A 19,434-nucleotide genomic window follows, 5' to 3' on the forward strand; every position below is an offset into this window, starting at 1 on the left:
CCATATTTATGTCAGAACATATTGGCATGAAAATAAATCAATGAAAATATTAATACAGGAGCCTCATGTTTAAATGAAACCCCTTGCCACTCCAACACCTTCCCCTCATATTTCACTGTAGTACTTTCTGAGACCTCACCTCTAACATGTTTTACTGAACATGACATCAAGCCCTGTTTTCATTCTCTATGACTGTTTTTAATCTGTCTTGCATATAATAAGGTTCAAAAATATCCATTTTGTTCTTTTACCATATACATAACTGCATTCCATCATTAGTAGAACTATCAACTTAAATTTATGGTTTACGTATGAACAAAATATCTCAGAGTCAAAGCTCTGACAGGCATACTATTAATAACTGAAACTCTCTGTGTTGGAGACCAGCTTCAAATATTATATTTGCTATCCACAATTGTTTTAGAATCATGAGAAGTTTCTATTATAAGTATGTGGTCTAGAAAGCAAGTTCATAATTTAGACATTATTAAAGAATGCTTGGTGAAAATCCATTCTCATAAGTGGGTCTTTTCTTTCTGAGTAACAGTGAATACCTGGGTCAGTCAGAGTCTCTTGGAACATTTCTTTGGCTCTGTGTGCAGAGCTAGCCATCTGCAATAGTAGTAGAAGCCAAAGGATGCCCAGAGGGAAAGCGGAGTCAGAAGAAGCAAGGAAGAAGCAGAAACTGACTAGAGAGAAGCAATAAAATAGAAAAATAATAAACAAAAGGATGAAAGCATTGGTTGGTAGCAACAGAGAGTAAAGTCACTGGGGTCGTCCTTAACCCCTCCTTCACCTCCATATTTAATCATCACCAGATCACGTTCATTTACTTCCTAAGTATCAGCTGAATCCATCATTTGTCTGTTGCCACCCTTACCACTCAAGCTAAAGCTACCATCTTTTTCCTCTTAAACTAGAGCATATGCCTCCGAACTACTTTACAATTCTGCCTGTTCTCCATTCTTCAAAAAGTATCTAATCTAATGCTGTGCATTTCTCATACACTTATGTGTACACACATATACAAACATTAAACCCATTAGTGGGACAAAATCACTTAGATCTAAATGTGGAAAGCTAATATGCTAATATAGGGGAATATCTTTATGACCTCAAGACAGAGAAAGATTTTTTTTAAGATTTTATTTATTTATTTGAAATAGAGACAGAGAGAGCACACGCTCAAGTGTAGAAGCAGTGGGGAGGGGCACAGGGAGAGAGAGAAGCAGACTTCCCACTAAGCAGGGAGCCCTATGTGGGGCTCGATCCCAGGACCCTGAGATTATGACTTGAGCTAAAGGCAGATGCTTAACTGACTGAGCCAACCAGTCGCCCCAATAGAGAAAGATTTTTAAGCCAGATACAAAAGCATAAGCCATAAAAGAAAAATTGATCATTTCAACTATGTTAAAATTTAGAACTTCTATTCCTTAAAAAATACATATAATACATATATACACACACATGTCATTAAGCCAGCAAAGTCACAGAGTAAAATATATATATATTTATAATAAGAATAACTGAAAAGACTTAGCCAAAAATTAGTAACAACAAAAATAAGACAACTCAATATAGAAAAATGAACAAGAAAAAACTGGAAGAATTGCTTCACACAAACAGATAGGGAGTCATATACAGCAAGAGACCCTCATTTCCCATGCAAAAGCAACACAGAAGTGCATGTAAAGGAAGAAGCCAACACCTTATAGGGCAGAAGAAAAATGGGTTTGGAGACAATATGCATTCTCTTCAGTGTGTTTCCTCTTTCTGATGTTCTTCTCCACTCAAAGGACACACCCACCACCATGGTCTGGCCAGTGGGAGATAGAAACTGGTAGACAAATGCCTCCTTTCTTCTGGCCCTGGGAGAACCTCCTTTGGATATGGTTGATTCAAGATGACAGTCTCTTGGGATTGAGCACTAAGTTGCTTTTTGTGGGGGCCAACTCAATAACCCATCTTTGAGTCCTCCTATTAGTTCTCCCTCATTCACCAGGTAATTCCCCTTTGTCCCTCACTCTTGCTCCCTAGGACTGTATTTCTAATAAAATAGTTGCACACTAAACCTCCACTCTGCTTTCTGGGAGACTCAAGCTAAGACAACAGCATTCTCCCAACTCCCCCATGTGCTCAGTGTCCACAGCCATTGTGGATTCTTTCTACCACTGCCCCCCACCTTAGCAACACCACAGCAACAGGAAGGGCTCCAGTGATGGACAGCATGTCAGCATGTTACTGATTTTAAACAGCAATCTGTGAGGGGAACTTGCTGTCTGAGGGTAAGTGTGGATGGAAGGAGGGGTCCTCAGATGCAAGCCCTCCACTCAGCAGATGCCTTGGGCAACTTTCCCCGCTAGTCCTAGAGCCCCAGGCTCTGCTACTGATCTCTGCTCTTGCCCCAAACTAAACCAGCTTTCTACATTTCTTGACACAGAACACAGGGAAAGACAGACTGAGTTGTACTGCATTTAAAGATATTTGTCTGATGCCAAATGAAAGGAAAATGAAAAAGTCTCATAAAGATCCCCTTTCAAGGTTGTGAGCCCAAAGGCAATGATGAACTTCTACAAGCACAGGACAATATAGCTACAGTTATTTTTACTACAACATTAATGTTAAAAATTCCGATTTCAAAGTTAGTTTGAGGAGATCACACAATTGTACAGATGGGGGAAAAATTATTTTTTTAGTAGTGATTATTTTTCTAGACAAAGTAACATCGCTTTCAGAGCAGCCACCTAGGCTGTTGTGACATTACAATGTCAGAGCAATGCTTCCCAATCACTCCCCATGTTTACACTAATTTGAAGCTGCCAATTATGTCAGATCCCTGTCAACAGAAAACAAAAATGTGCAAGCTGCTATATAAATTAATTATTGAAATTAAGTATTCACTGTCTCTAGACAGTCCTCTAAATTATTTAAAGAATCCAGTTTGCTTTCCTTGAAGGAAAAAAAAAAGCCCTTGGATGCCAATGTTTTGGGACAACTGAAATATGTAAGAGGAATCCAGGTACACAGCTGAGGAAAGCCTACAGTATAAAAATATAGTAAAAAATCATTAAATAGCTAATGTCAGTGCCTTTTATTTTAAGACTAGGATATAGTTTAAAACTGGATAGAAGGCTGCTATATAGGTCTTATTCTTGATAGGCTTTTTAAAATTCTATTTATTCTGTTCTCTCTTTGCCATTATTTCCAGATGATGCTTTTTTAAAATTTTTTTATTTTTTATAAACATAGAATATATTTTTATCCCCCGGGGTACAGGTCTGTGAATAGCCAGGTCAGATGATGCTTTTTAAACTAGGGTTCTGTCATCTATAACAAAGGCACTACATAAAGTTACTTCAGGGATGACCTGCTCTTTTATTTCCCTGTCTTCTTTGTTGTATGACTTGGGGGTTAGGGGAGAGAAAACATTTCCTGGAAATGTGGGAATGAGCTGAGTCTCTGCTTTGTAAAAGAAGTCCAGACTTTCCCCAAATCATCACAGATAGGACTTCCATCAGCCTCTCTGAACCTCAGCTCACTCAGCTGTAAAATGGGGGGTGAGGGGGGATAATGCCTGCCACATTGCCTGTCTCACGAGATCTTTTTAAAAATCAATCACAATACCAGGCTGCTTTTGGCTGTCTGTATCTCCATTTCATTGTGTGAACCGAGCATAGTAACTGTAGACATAAGACAATTAAGAGGTTGTTTGGTGGGGTTTCCTATATGTCCTCAATGAATTATACCTCATCCACAGCTGCTATTCCTGGACTTGAGCCCAACCCCAGTTTCTACTTCCTTCCGCGGGAGGGGGTGGGGATTGTAACCGGTTGGTCTTCATTGCCACCCACTGGTCTGCTGGCCAAATAACACAAGTTATCTAGTGAATTTGAAACATAGGAAAAGTAATTCAAAGTAAACCACCAACTATCTTCATCCACCACCTCATAGAATGTACCTGGGGGCGTCATTTTTTTTTTTTTTCAAAAAAAACTTGTCAAAAAATCAAATAATTACACTGTGGTATTCACCTCTGTAGTTTATCTTTGTAAATTCATCTGTGTAATTCATCTTTGTAAATTAAGAAATACACATATTAATCAACAGTTTTGCAGAATAACTTGTAAAAATGAACTTTTACTGTCTGAAGGTATTTATGAGACTCCATTAAGTAGTTCCATCTGTTTAAGCAAGAAAATTCTCCAGATATAGGTAAAATATTAAATATTAAGATTTTAAACATGTATAATACAATAGTGGCATTTTAGAATGAAAATGAGCAATGCTCACTCCTTTGGCCTAGAATCTTTTTTAAAGATTTTCTCATTCAACAATCATTCCTCCACAATCAAAAGGCAGTAACATAGGGCGTGCCTGGGTGGCTCAGTGGGTTGAGACTCTGCCTTCAGCTCAGGTCATGATCTCAGGGTCCTAGGATCGAGTCCTGGGATCAAGTCTCACGTTGGGCTCTCTGCTCAGCAGAGATCCTGCTTCTGCCTCTCTGCCTACTTGTGACCTCTGTCTCTCTGTCAAATAAATAATAAATAAAATCTTTTTTTTTTTTTAAGTAACATTTTGTCGTTACTCAAATTTATTCGTCACTTTTCCTTTTTCTGAACTCTTGAAATATGTATCTTATAAACTTGTTAAAGGAGAGAGAACAGTTCTTTCATCATAGGTGTGCTTTTCCCTGGGGGATGATAGCTATTTTAGGCCATTAAGATGACAAAGACTTCCCCATCCCTTTTGAAAGATGTCCAGTGTGATACCGAGATCTACTGCTCTTGGGAAGGCTTGATGAGGCCCCTGTCTGTACAGCAAGGGGCCACAAAGAGACCCAGGCTCTTGGAGACTCACAATGGGAAGACCCCGGGCTCAAGGTCAGAAGCTGTCATACCCATTTAACTATACACTGGGGACAGCTGCTTCATTCTTTCCATAAGGCCCATCTTCCTGCTGAGCCCATTTAAAAGAAACAAATTCCAACCCTAAATTGTGTCAGTCTTTTTGAAAGCTCTTGGGGGAAATGGTGATAAAGAGGGGAAACTGTATAATGCAGTACACACTTTCCAAAAGTGTGGACTTCTCCTTAGAATTCCATTCATCATGGCAGATGCTCCCTCAGTTCTCATCTATTCTAAAACCCCAGCCTGCCTCTCCTCCACTCCTTTCCTTTATTCTATGAGTAGCTACATGCCCCTTCAGTTCTGCATCCCAGTGAATGGGAGTATTAGGAGTTCTAGGGAGGTAAAAAAAAAAAAAAAATCCAGGGGTGACACAAGCCAGGAAAGAGAGGTTTCTGGGAGGAGGTGGTTAACACTGTCAGGGCTTTCAGCTAGTGAATTCACCCTTTATGACCTCACCTTTTTCTTCTTTCTCTTCCTTTCTCCATAATAGCAACCTCAATGATACACTAGTCTAAACACGGTAAGTGTAAGTTCTCTACACTTATCCCTTGACTAAGATGGTCATCCTCTCACCTGAAAAGCTGTCCCTCCACAATAGGTAGGCCTTGAAGTACATATACAGTATCTTAGCCTGCTCAAGCTGCTATAACAAAATACCAGACTGTGTGGCTTAAATAGTGGAAACAGTTCTGGAAAGTGAGAAGTCCTAGATCGAGAACTGCAGGGTTTGGTTCCTGGTGAGATCTCTGTTTCAGGCCTGCAGGCCACCTTCTCACTAAGTCCTCACATAAAGTCAACGCTCTGCTGTCCTTCATTACAAAGACACTAATCCTACAGAATTAAGGTCTCACTCTTATAACCTCACCTAATCTTAATTACTTCCTCACTCCAACTTCAGTCACATTAGGGGTTAAGGGTTCAACACCTGAATCTGTAGGGATATAATTCATACCACAGCAGAAGGTAATAGCCACAGAGAAAAAAGGGACTTTCTCCAATTATGGGGTAGCAAAGGCACACTTGCCTTCCCATCCTCCCACACAAACAGGTTTTCAGGGTACCATAGCCCCTAGCAAAAGAGGGAGGAAGGTGTGAGAAGAGAGCTAAAATATGTTGGGTTTCTCCCTTGCGGCAGGCCAGTGGGTGCTGTGTGCCTTTCTTCTAGCTAATTCTCATGGCAACCTCACCTCACAGAGAGACTGTCTCATTTTTATAGCTGAAGAGACCACAGCTGCGAGAGACAAGGTGGCTTAGTTCAAACTGCGCTAGTGGTTCCTGGCAGAGCTAGATCTGAGCACTTTCCACCATGCTACAAGGCGCTCTGAGGGAGCAGAAACCCACAATCCACATCAAGAACCAGCATACTAGATTAGAGGGCCTAGTGAGCCCCATAGAGGGGTCTTCTCTGACCCTCAATTTCCTCAGCAGTAACCTGGAGCTAATAATGCTTCCTCCACAAGGTTGTTCTGAAGATTAAATAAGCTCACAGTGTGAACTAACTGGCTGAGCCAGCACTAAGCCAAGTTGGTTCCCCTCTTTGTCTTCCGAGAGCCTATACCAAGCTGGGAAGGCAGCTACGCCGAAAATAACTAGGCATTTGCCAACCCCCCACATGAAAGATTACGGGGAACAAAATGAGAGAAAACTACATTCCTTTTACTCAACCAGCCAAAAAGCTTTGCTCTCCTTAGTCAGGTAGAGTGTAAAGCCAGTTAACAAGGAGGCGAGCCCTCTGGCAAGCTGCGGCCGGAGAGCCACTGTCCCCCAACCTCAGAACATCAGGCCCAACCTTCAAGCTTTAGGCTTTGGCTCAGGCCCTGGCCTCACCACCTACTCACTCCATCTCAGGGACACCCTCAACTCCTCCTCTGGTGCGTGCCCCATGTCCATGCAGTTCTGTCCTTCCTGTCTCAGCAGCATCTCCAGAGACCCACCCTCCCCACCCCGCACGGCCTCACTTGGGGAAGTGAACAACCCTCACCTGCATACACTGCTACAGCTCCATCACAGTCTGGCCGCTCCAGGCCCGGCTCTCAGCTGCTATTGGGGATCTTCCTCACACACAGCCCATCCCATCACCATCCTGCTGAAGAACACCCACCCTCCTTCTTGGGGGTACCCCCACGCTGGCTTCCCTGCCACCCCAGGAAATGCAGAGGCCTTAAGCTCCACTGCCTTTCGTGGGCTGCCTCCCCAACCCCAAGGAAGGCCCCTCACCCTTCTTTGCCTAGCGAGCGCCTCTGTTCTTTCCCCAAGCAGCTCAAACGGCAGCTCAGCAGAGAACTGCTGATCCTGCTGGTCTTCACAGCATTTTGCTGACCATTCTTCACATTGTTACAATTAGCTGTATTGGTTTCTGTCTTCCCCACCAGACTGAAATCCTGGAGAGTAAGAGCTGTATTTTATTCATCTTTGTATCCCTAGTGCCAGACCCAATAGATGCTCAATAAATGTTTGTTGACTGACAGAGTGAATGAGATCTCTGTTCCTTTTGTTGTGAATAAAGCTCTGTGTTACAGCTTATAGTCAGCCCTTGGTAACGCTGTGCTATAGCTTTTGGTCAACACTCAATCTATGCCAGTTACCTATTTGAAACCTTTCTCTCTTGCCCTGTATTAGCTTGTCTTTCTGAATGTCAAACCCTAGAAATAAATTCCTTTTCATTCCTATAGGCTCCATGGTGGTTGGCTGACCAACCCACTGGCTTCCCAGCGTAACAGAAACGTGCAGGCTCCACACACAGTTTCCTCTGCTATCTGGATCTGCCTACTGGATCTGCTTCCTCAGCAGAGATGGGAGTACGGAAGAAGCTGCACCTGACCTCATGGCTTAGATTTGGTTTTGGATGTTCGGGATGCTGAGGTGGTTAATAAGCAAATCAGCCTCAGTATTCAAATATGCAGTTAAGAAATCTCGAAAGAGATACAAATCCAAATGCCCTTGGAGATTTCCTGACTCTATGCAAAGGATTCTAGGCAGAGGAGTCACAGTGCTTGAGGCTGTATACCCTGTTGAAATTACAGCACCTCCCTGCAGCATGTGTACTTCAGCTTCCTATCACATCCCAGCCTAGAGCAGAAAGCATACAGGATAGTGGAAGGCCAGCCCTTTGGACCTGGTAAGTCTATAAGCCCTGCTTTAAAAGACTCCTGTGCCCTTGGGTTTAATTTTTTTTTCTTCCTGGATCTGGCCTATGTCAAACAAGGACTCTGACCAGACTGGGAACACAGAGTGGAATGACAGACAGATCAAGGGAGAGCCTAAGACACACGCAGCCAAGTTCATGATGCTATGCTGCCCATTTTGTTTCCTTCCAGGTAAAGCACAAGCAGGAGCAGCTGTGCTCCCAGAGGGAGCATCCCAGGAAATGGAGACGCTGGATACTAATTTCTCGAGGGACCAGCAAGTCTGCAAGTTCTCGGAGGACTACAAGCAAATCTACCTGTCCCTGACCTACAGTATCATCCTCATACTAGGGCTACCCCTGAATGGCACGGTCTTGTGGCTCTCCTGGCGCCAAACCAAGCCTTGGAGCTGTGCCACCATCTACCTGGTGAACCTGATGGTAGCTGACCTGCTTTACGTGCTGGCGCTGCCCTTCCTCATCATCACCTACTCCCTGGGTGACAGGTGGCCCTTTGGGGAGATGCTGTGCAGGCTGGTGCGCTTCCTGTTCTACATCAACCTTTATGGAAGCATCCTGCTATTGACCTGCATCTCCGCGCACCGCTTCCTGGGTGTGTGCCACCCGCTGCGCTCGCTGCCCTACAGGAGCCGCCGACACGCCCTCCTGGGCACAGCCACCACCTGGGCCCTGGTGGTCCTCCAGCTACTGCCCACCCTCTTCTTCTCCCACACAGACTACATCGATGGCCAGATGGTCTGCTACGACATGACCGGCCCAGAGAATTTTGATCAGTTCTTTGCCTATGGCATGGTTCTGACACTGTCTGGCTTTGCCTTTCCTTCCTTGGTCATCTTGGTGTGCTACTCGCTGATGGTGAGGAGCCTGATCAAGCCAGGAGAGACCCTCAGGAGGACAGGCAATGCAGCCCGGGCCAAGTCCATCCGGACCATCTTGCTGGTGTGCGGCCTCTTCACCCTCTGTTTTGTCCCCTTCCACATCACACGTTCCTTCTACCTCACACTCCGCTTTCTATCTTCACAGGACTGCCAGCTCTTAATGGTGGCCAGCGTGGCCTATAAGATATGGAGGCCTCTGGTGAGCATGAGCAGCTGCCTTAACCCAGTCCTGTACTTTCTGTCGGTTGGGAATAACAGAGTCAGGCTCCTCCAGGAACTCAGGCATAATAAGGTGGGTGAGCAACCAGCTGGAGCCAAGGGAGAGAGACCCAGGGGTGGCCAGATCTGGGTACTGACAAGATGAAGTTTGGGAAAAATGAGCTCCAAGATGTTGATAATGACTTGTTTGAACACAGTCATGTGGTATCAGGAGAGGGGCTCAAGATCTCTGAGCAGTATCCTGCTACAAAGGATTTTATACTGATGTTAAGAAATTGTAAAGGAAGAGTATGGAGACAGCCACCAACACAAAGGAAAACTTTCTCATTTTAATCAGAGCTGGAATTTATCTCTTATCACTCAGGCCTAAGCTTGAACATCACCTCCTCAGAAGCTCCTACCCACCCTAGTTAATACTGACCTCTTTCCCCATAACCCAGTCACTATTTCCCTATCTATTGTCTTTTTAGCACTTATTAGTGCCTGACCTTGTTAACTGGTTTACTCATGTACAGTCTGTTTCTTCCCCCTAGAATTAGGTTCCAACAGGACAGGGACCTCATCTGTCTGACTGCTGTACCCCTAAGGCGCCTCCGCAGCAGGGCCCAGCACACAGTGAGTGTACAATTGACAGGAGTGGAATGAATAAGTAATGAGTGGATGCATGGATAAGTGAACAAAGCCCTTACCACGGAAAAGCACTTTACATGCAATAATTCATTTGTTCCTCACAACAGCCCTTGGAGGTGTGAACTACTGTTAGCCCCATTTACAGATAAGCAAAGAGCCTTAAGTAACTTGCCCAAGGTCACCCAGCTGCAGAATGGTTAGATCCTCATGCTGGATGGAAGCTTTGAAGCCAGGCACTGGCCTCTTAAGCACAGGCTCCTAAGACGGACGCATATGGCCCAATCCAAACGCTGGTCAAGAGCCAGCCAGGTGTGCCTCGGCAGCACCAGCTACTTGTTCACGTCAGCTCAGCTCTCACATAGCTGATCGCAGGTGCAGACCACTGGGTATACAGCGTGCGATCTTTCACTATACTTCTTAACCAGGGTTCTAAGGTTAGAATAAAAGCTCTGCAGGGCAAAGTGGGAAAAAAAAAAAAAAAAAAAAACAGGGCACCACAAGTGCATGAATGGCGATTCTCCTTATTCTATTTGAACATAATGTTTATGACAGAAAAGTTTTACCACTGTATTTAATCATAATATGATGTTCATTCTTAAAATATATATCTAAGGGGACACCTGGGTGGCTCAGTTGGTTAAGCTGCTAAGCATCTGCCTTTGGCTTGGGTCATGATTCCAGGGTCCTGGGGTTGACTCCCACATCTGGCTCTCTGCTCAGTGAGGAGCCTGCTTCTCCCTCTGCCTGCCATTCCCCCTGCTTGTGTGTTCTCTGTCTCTCTCTCTCAATCTAACAAATAAATAAAATCTGTAAAATAAATAAATAAACAAAAATCCATGGTAATCTGAAAAGATAACCTTAAAAACCTCTCATATTTGAACAATAATGATCTCCAGGGAGTTCTCAGATCTAAACATACATTATTTAATAATTCATTATAATCTCCCTATGAGGAGGTGGATAAGCCTTTTTAATAAAAACCAAAAAATAACCCATCATTACTACCCCACTCTAATTACAGAAGTCTCTGAGTAAGCCACGTATATGTCTATATTATAAAATTTCATTCTAAAAGTGCAGTTTATTGCTTTCAAAGGCACACAATAATTAGAACTAGATAAAGTATCGCCTAGCAGAATTCTTTAGGATAATTAATTTAATGAATAGGCAAGGATGTTTTCTAATTAGTAGGTCAGCTGTTTCCACATAAGTGTCTCTATAGCAGCTAAAAGAACTTAAAACTGTTTGCTCGTTTGAATATTCTCAGCTCTCTTGCTTATATTATTCACTTTTTTCCCTTCCTTTGCATAGCACACACAGAAGAGTCAGGTATCCAAAAGACCCAATTGTCACACCTTACAAATTAATACGGTTTACATTACTGGAAAAATGATGCACGAGACTCCTCAATAAAAACATAAAGCCATCCCGTGTGTCCCCTTACCTCGAATGCACACTAGCCTGCCAACCCTGAAGGTGGGAAGAAAATTAATTAGAATCCTCAGGTTATATCACCTTTATCTAAAAAGCACGTGCTTTAACACCCCTGATCAAAGTTTTCCAGCCTTTAGTCTTTGTTAACTTAGGTGCTTGCAATTATTTCTCTGATCTATATAATGTTAATTTTGCTTCTGCAGAGTCTTCCGACCTACTTAACAGCAAAGTATAAGCATCCATTTTTAACTTAGTTCTGTATAGTTGGGATAAAAAAAGTTTAACTTGGTTGACATCACATCCTGGTTTTCAGGGACGATTATCTCAAGACAAAAATCAAACTAGACTACTCCCTTTGGAAAAAAAGACCCACTTGTAATGGGAGCTGGGAACCCAATATAAGTCAAGGGGATGTTCCCGACTCCTCTGTAGTCACTGAAAAAAAACTCACCCACAGAAGGTACAATAAGACTAGAAGAAACAAAAGTTTTTTTCTGGATCTAGTCATCCAATGCCTACCATCCTGATAAAAGCTGGGATCTTCAAATATGTTATTGCCCTGGGCCTCAAGAATCTTGCAAAATCTGTCTGGCTGTTCGGAAAAAAACTGAAGGTCAGCAAATATTACCATGTTCCAAACAGCATGACTGGGGCAGTAGCAGATACCCGTATCTTGGCTGTAGCCACATACAAAAGTGTCAAGCATGGGGCCAGCCCTTAAGGACATTACACACTATTGGAGAAACAAAACTGAAATGTTCAACAGCAATATGAACATTAATTCAACAGTTTCAGCAGCTACAGAAGAAACCATGCCAGCTGTTGATTAACCAAAAATAAACAGTACAGGCAGTACGTATTAGGGAAGAGCAGGGGTAAGAATACTACTACTGACCGAGAGGGCCATGGAAGGCATCATGAGCATGCAGAAGGCTGGTGAAATTTCAATTAGCACAATTTCCCAAACAGTGTTCGAGAAAAGGAAAATCTGTGAGAGCCCATGCTGGTGCTTGAAGAGGAGGAGGATAAGATAATGCTGGAAAGGTGGGCTGAATTGTGATTACAAAGGCCACCCCAGAGCCAGCTAAAGAACCACTCAAGGCACAGGGAATCTTTGGGGGCATTTAAGTGGAAGAGGGATATGATCAAAGCTGTGACCCAGACTTAACCTGGCAGCCTCCATGTTTTGAATGAATTAGAAAAAAGAAACAAAACTGTCACAGCCAACTTGTGTGAGGCCCTAATTGGCCTTCCTTTCCTTCAAAGCCAGCCTACACACCACCTCCACATTTTCTTTAAAAGAGCATTTTTCTTTTCTTTTTTTTTTTTTTTAAAGATTTTATTTATTTATTTGACAGAGAGAAAGATCACAAATAGGCAGAGAGACAGACAGAGAGAGAGATGAGGAGAAGCAGGCTCCCTGCTGAGCAGAGAGCCCAATGCGGGACTCGATCCCAGGCCCCTGGGATCATGACCTGAGCCGAAGGCAGAGGCTTAACCCACTGAGCCACCCAGGCGCCCTAAAAGAGCATTTTTCTTATACGACATTCTCCCCAGCTCTGTCCGTGCCCTCTCTCTATCCTCACTTCTACAGGACAAAGCCCAGACTTCTCATGCAGGCATGCTACACCTATCACAGTCCAGTCCCAGCAGAACTTTTCAATTCACAGCTCTCCTGCCACACCATGTGGACTTCTACCCCTCACATGTTGACCACTCAATACCTTCCCCCAAACCTTCTCCACATGCTTAAGTACCCTTCCTCCTCTAAATGCCATCGGTCTCACTCTGCACTGCTAATTCTGCCATTGCCTTATCACCGTGGAGTTGAGGATGGTCTCCTTTCTCATTCCAGGTCTGTTTTCTCTCACCCACTAGTCCATTTTCCAATCTATACAACATGCCATGTTAGCAACATTTTGAACATAGTAGACACTCAGTAAGCAATGGTGATGCTGATAATGAAGAAGGCAGTCCACATTTGGAAGACCACAGCAGTGATCCAAGCATACAGATAATGGGCATGAACAGAACTAAAAAGACTGTAAACATTAGATAGAATTAAGAGAAATAAAATACTCCTTTAGACGGGTGGTAAGGAGACAGAACAAAAATGACTCTGAGACTCCAAGCCTAAGGAATCAAAGGAATGATAAACTAGCACTTAGCATATAGTAGGCACTCAACAGTCAACGGGCAAAGAAAAAGGAAGAGGGGGAGGAGGGGGGGGAATCTGTGCACTGCAGGGGAGAGTTCAGATTCAGACAAATTAAATGTGAGCGGCTAGGGAGGCCTCAGCGGGAAATGCAGGATGGAGGTTCAGAGACAGCTTAGGCTCAAACTCAGTTTAAAGTTAACCATCCAGGGAAATATTCAAAGCTGAGGATGTAAAGGGTACCACTGATAAAGAAGGAAAGAAAGAATGAAGGACCTAGGAGATAAGGGAACCATAAAAGTCTTGACAGGTAACACAGGGATAGGAGGTGGTGCTGGATTCTAGAGTGCTAGAAAATCAAATGAGGGAAGAGTTTCAAGAAAGAGAGTAATTAACCAAAGATGTCACATGAAACAGATGAGTCAAAGAGAATAAACAGCTGTCTCTCAGAAAACAATTCAAATGCCACCTCTTCCAAGAAGCCTTCCCTGACCCTACATCGGAACACCCTTTCCCTTCTCCCACCCACTATCCACACCCAAGCAACATCTCCCCTTCTACCAAGAAACATCTACCCTTCTACCATGTATGAGCAGCAATATTTAAATCCTCTTACTTCCCCTCCTACAGGATCTAGCAGACTTCAACATATGGGTACCCACTAAATCTTTGTAGAATAAATGGACACACAGCAAATGATTCTCCTGTGTATGCTTTTCTGGAATTACTGCCTAAATCCAATTTATGAATGTGTGCCTATAAAATTAAATCATAAGTTGTCTGGGATTTATTTGTTCCAACACTCACCAACTCCAATTCAAAGCAATTCCAGAATACACAACACCTGTAAGCATGCTCACTTTTTAGCCCATGTTTTAAAAACAATAAAAAAGAAGGGAAATGTTTCACAAAGTTGTTTGCATTTAAGCATAACTTAACCTAACCTTATAAAGTTATGTATTCTCATTATATTTTACTTTCTTGTAAACCAGCCAAATCTCTTTAGTATTCTAGTTTCTCAACTTTTTGTTTTGTTGAGATTTTTTTTTTTTAACGTATCAAACAATTTCAAAGGTAATGGCCTTAAGAAGAAATTCACGACGAGAAACAGAACTTATGTTCTTGCAGCTAGCTATAGCTGGGAATGTTTAAAGTGGTTAAACCATGAACAAAAAGCAAAAAGAGCCACTTCAAGAAAATTAAAGAATCACAGAGTCTGAGAATGTTCCACTCTGCAAGTAGAGAATCACACTAGCAACGAGACCTTTATAAAGTGTTAACCTCATGATCAAAAAAAACAAAAAACAAAAAACAGCCACTAAAGACTCCTCCTTATGTTTTCTTACTTTATAGCCTACTTTCTTGCAAGAATAGGCTACACTTCTTTAGTGTAATTTCTACCATGGATTCATACTCCAGATCATTACAAGCTGGTGGTCCTTTCCAGTTAAATAGCCCCACCATCTACTGAAGCTGGAAACTTGGGAGTCGTGCTCAATCCCAGCCTCTCCCTCATCTCCCATAATCACGTTGTCAGTTCAACCTCCCAAGCATCACTAGAACTTGTTTTTTCCCTATCCTTGTCACTGCTTTAGTTCAAATTCCCATCAACTCTCGTGGGTGTCACTGTTCCAACCTATTAAACATCCTCCTGACTCTAGATCTGTTCCCTCAACCTCTACTTCATTTCCTTCCTTCTGCTCCTAGGGTCACCTTTCTGAAATGTAAACCCTCTCTTAATCCCCAACAGAAGTATCTTCCAAAAATTCCCGTTTTCTTCCAAAACTTTCCATTTGCCTTCAGGATTAAAATCATGCTGAACACGGGGGCACCTGTGTGGCTCAGTGAGTTAAGCCTCCAACTCTTGGTTTCCACCCAGGTCATGATCTCAGGGTTCTGGGATCAAGCCCCAGGTCAGGCTCTGCACTCAGTGGGAAGTCTACTTCTCTCTCTTCCCCACCCCGTCTCTCTCTGCACTTGTATACATACTCCCTCTAAAATAAATAGGTAAGTCTTAAAAAAAAACAAAAAACAAAAAACCATGCTGAACACGGAATGAAAGGGCTTCACCAACCTGCCTCATATCAAAACTTTCAAGCTAAACTCCCCCGGCATCCCCTTCATTCCATTTTCATTATCAGCAGGCTCACTCGGGATTAGCTCCATGATCTCTTGCCCTCCCCACTCTCTCCTCACTCCTTCCCTGCTTAGGTGAATCAACCTCCTTACTCTTTATGATACAGTTCAAAGACTATCTCTTCTGGGAATCTTTGACGTATTCTAGGTCTTCTGAACCCCATTAGCCATCGCTCTAGGACAGTGCTCATCACACTGTAACACAATCACAGAACCACTGATCCTTTGTCCATTTCCCCATGCATCCACGCAACTCTTGAGGAAGACAGTCTACATTTTCCACATCTCTCGACAGCCACCTCCAGTAAGGAACTTTAGGTTCAGTGATGCCAGAAACAAATGATGACACAGAAATCTATGCATATGTTATATTATCAAGCATCATCACATTGTTACAGCATCATGCTTGGTTTTTCCCACAACTGCTTTCCTTTGAATTATAAGATAATGTCAAACATACATCCCAATTTCAGAGATGTTTAAGGTGAAATATTATAGTCTATGAGATACAGCATATTAAGTAACATGATCATAAAAACTTTATGTAGCCATCAGACTAGAATAGCATCTTCCAGGTTCAAGTGCAGAAAATAAATCAAGCTTAATTCTTAAATGAAGATATCACATGTACACTACCTTAAAATATTGTAATATTTTTTCCTATGAAATGATCACTGAGTAACTGTTTGTTCTGTATCCTAATTGTGGTAGCCTGAACACAAATCTCTACCTATTAAAATTCACAGAACTGTAAAATAAAGTTAAAGCCATGGAAAATACTTCTAAACATCCACTAAATATGACTGTCCTCTTAGGCCCATTCCCCCACTTTCCATCCACCAAGTCTGTACTCCACCTCCAAAGACCCCACCAGAACCCAAAGAAAACACATTTCTCCTCTGACACTTTCACTCCATCTATTGATCAGCGACCCTAAAATCTGTGATAACCTGTCTCCAGGCCCATCTGCCCACTTCCTCTGTGTTCCAGCCCAGGCTTCCTTTTGCTAATAGAGCCTGTTCTCCTTCCAGTCATTTCTCTCCCGGCGCAGCTGCTGCTCAAGCCCAGCCCTTCTCTTCTCAACCTCCTCCTCACTCACACCATCAACTATCCAACTCTTGTGCACTGTACCCTGTGAAATCTGGGCTCTAATGCAGGCAGGAGGGGGGGAAAAGAAGAGGGGTTCACCTTGCATCCTGACACTTGTATTTACCTCTTCCCCAGGGCAGGCAGGATCTGCTTGGAAAGGTTAAAAACTAACTGAACATGATAAGACAGAGAACCCTGAAATAGTCATATTTCCCTCAGAAAACTGAACAAGCTTCAATATTGGGGGAGGAGGGGAGGAGTTGGATAAACCTCACAAGAAGCTTAAAAGTGTCATCAGCCCACACTTTCATCTGTTCGTGAACAACCCACTGTGTCCTAGAAATTTCTCAGCATGCTCTATTTATTTGCCAGAGTGCCCAAAGGAATTTGAGCAGAATCCTAGGAGAGCCATCTTCTCCAATTCATCAACTAAATGCAAGGAATGGATGGATATTTCTCTAGACAGTGTTTCAGGTCATCACCCACCAATGAATATATATCTAATATGTGGTAATCGACCATATCCGTATGTTTCATAAATTAAGTACATGAGTGCTAGAAGAAACTCTAATGATACTCCATTTTGCTGATCAGGAAATGGAAGCACAGAAAGTTGCTACCTAGTAAAACTTAGGACACAAGCATAGATGATGTTCTTCAAAGAGACAAAAAAAGACACACTCCTACGAAGGACATACTAATCCCAAACAGAAATACCACTGATTTTCATTACACAATTAATTTGCAAAGATATGGGGGAAAAAATCATTTTAAGCTGAGTGAGTTAGGCAGGGTCACTGACAACATGTGGTACTGATAAAGATCCACCAAGGAGAAGACATATGTACTTGAGTACATGACCTTATACAGGAACAGCTCATGGGACTATGTGGTAATAACTTTGTAAACAGTTTGGTTGTCTGGCCTACCTGCATGATGTCAAGGACTGTTCAATATTTCCTACAAAAGATCAAAGTTTCCCCCCATTAACCTCTAGAGAGCAAATCTCTGTTCGGGGCCTGAACTCAATTTTCCCCTGGTGCATTCCAAGAACAAGTAAATGGAAGAAGCCAGGGAGTATGAGGCTGAGGTTGAGGCAGTCCAGAAATCACAGATAGTCTGCAGACAACTTGAAGCTGTTCTGTGCCACCAATGAGATCAGAAAGAGTGTTATTAGCCCTTACTCCATTCTCTATTCTGTTTTGTCTCTCAAGGCTCCCTTCACATGCAATTTTTTTCCAGTTAATGCAAATTCTATTTCTAACTCAGGGGCCTGTTAATTCCCACCTACATCTCCAAAGTTCTTTGAGAAACACTATCTGTTACCTTCCTCCTTTCTGAAAACCAACTACCACTTTCCTCAAAGGTATCGCTCAAACTTGTGTTGAATTTTCTTCTTTGTGGGATTTTAAAAGCTTCTACTACAGTATTTACTGTTGAAAAATTAGAAAATATAAATAAGCCAAAAGAAAGTCTTCATCCAGAGGCATTTACATACATATCCTTCAGACACGTTTGTTTGTTTTTATAAAAACATCAGCATTCTGGGGGCACCTGGGTGGCTCAATCAGTTGAGCATCTGACTTGATTTTGGCTCAGGTCGAGATCTTGGGAGTTGTAGGATCGAGCCCCAAACCGGGCTTCACATTCAGCGCAGTCTGCTTGGGTTTCTCTACCATGAAGGCAGGCTCTCTCTTTCCCTCATAAATAAATCTTTAAAAAAAAAAAAAAAAAAAAAAAAAAAGCAGCACTCTGAGTCTTCATATAATAATGCCATCATTCCATGTCAATGTTCTCTAATGAAACCATTTAATGACTGTTTTAATATTTCACTTAAAGCATATGATATGATGTAGTTAACAAATCACCTATTCTTATAAATGTGGGTGATCTCCTAGTTTAGGCTATTATAAAGCAATATTGCTATGAAAATACTTTCTTAAAATACATTTATGTGTATATTTGTCTGGTGGTTCTCTTGGGATAAATTATTAGAAGTGAAACTGCTAAGCCAAAAGGCATGAAGCCCACCATCATCCCCTTTATAGGTCTTTTTATTCATATTGTCAAATTATCCTTCAAAAAGTTATTTCATTTTATTCTTTTTATTTATATGTCATTCAAAAAAATATTTATTTTGTGCCTACTTTCGCTAGGAACTATCAACACAATCATAATGAACATATTAGACACGGTCCCTGCCCTCATGGAGCTTACAATCTAAAGGAAGAGAGAGACGCCCCCATCCACACTATTACAAATTCTTCATTATAAGCTGAGGTCAACAAAGAAGGAAAAATATGGGGCTTTTCAAAAATCACAAAAATTTTAGAAGAATTTGATATAGCCTGAAGGTCTGGAAGAGTTTCCCTGGGAAAAATACATCTGAGCTGGGCCTAAGGTTTCTGTTGTAAATCAGGTAAAACCAGGTTGTAGAGAATCCTGGATGAAATATTCTAGGCAAAGGGAACAGCAAGGACAAAGCCCCTGAAAAGGCAAGGAAGAGGACCCATCTGAAAAAATGTAATGAAGCAGCTCATTATGGCTGAGGCACAGAGGCGATGGAAAGAATAAGGCAGGGGCCAGACCACACAAGCCCTCCAGCAGCAGTAGCAACTGGCTTCTTCCACTCTCACCAGCTGGTAAAACCAACATTCAATAATCTGGGCTACAAAAGTCACATGACAGTCAAAGCCAAAAAAACAAACAACTGAATAATGACACAATAAAACTACAATCAGAAAAATGGATGTAAATAAACTTGATCTGAACAAGGAATGTACTTTCAATCTGTTCCAGAACTTTCAAGCATACAATGTTATGTCCTATTTTGAACAATAC

General features: G+C 42.3%; 1 protein-coding gene across 2 annotated transcripts; it reads left to right on the plus strand.

Moving 5' to 3' along the window:
• The first annotated feature begins 7,890 nt into the window (after positions 1-7,890).
• Positions 7,891-10,418, plus strand: LOC116590854 (P2Y purinoceptor 2-like). Of its 2 annotated transcripts, XM_032343218.1 has the most exons (3): positions 7,891-8,025; positions 8,225-9,222; positions 9,683-10,418. In XM_032343218.1, exons 2-3 carry the CDS (start codon positions 8,275-8,277, stop codon positions 9,686-9,688), a joined length of 954 nt encoding a protein of 317 aa, XP_032199109.1. In that variant the 5' UTR covers positions 7,891-8,025; positions 8,225-8,274; the 3' UTR covers positions 9,689-10,418. The 2 variants fall into 2 exon arrangements, with proteins under 2 accessions (XP_032199109.1, XP_032199104.1); XM_032343213.1 differs by having other exon boundaries at positions 8,225-10,418.
• The last annotated feature ends 9,016 nt before the right edge of the window (positions 10,419-19,434 follow it).

This window comes from Mustela erminea, chromosome 1 (assembly GCF_009829155.1).
Source record: "Mustela erminea isolate mMusErm1 chromosome 1, mMusErm1.Pri, whole genome shotgun sequence".
Classification (NCBI taxonomy): Eukaryota; Metazoa; Chordata; class Mammalia; order Carnivora; family Mustelidae; genus Mustela; species Mustela erminea.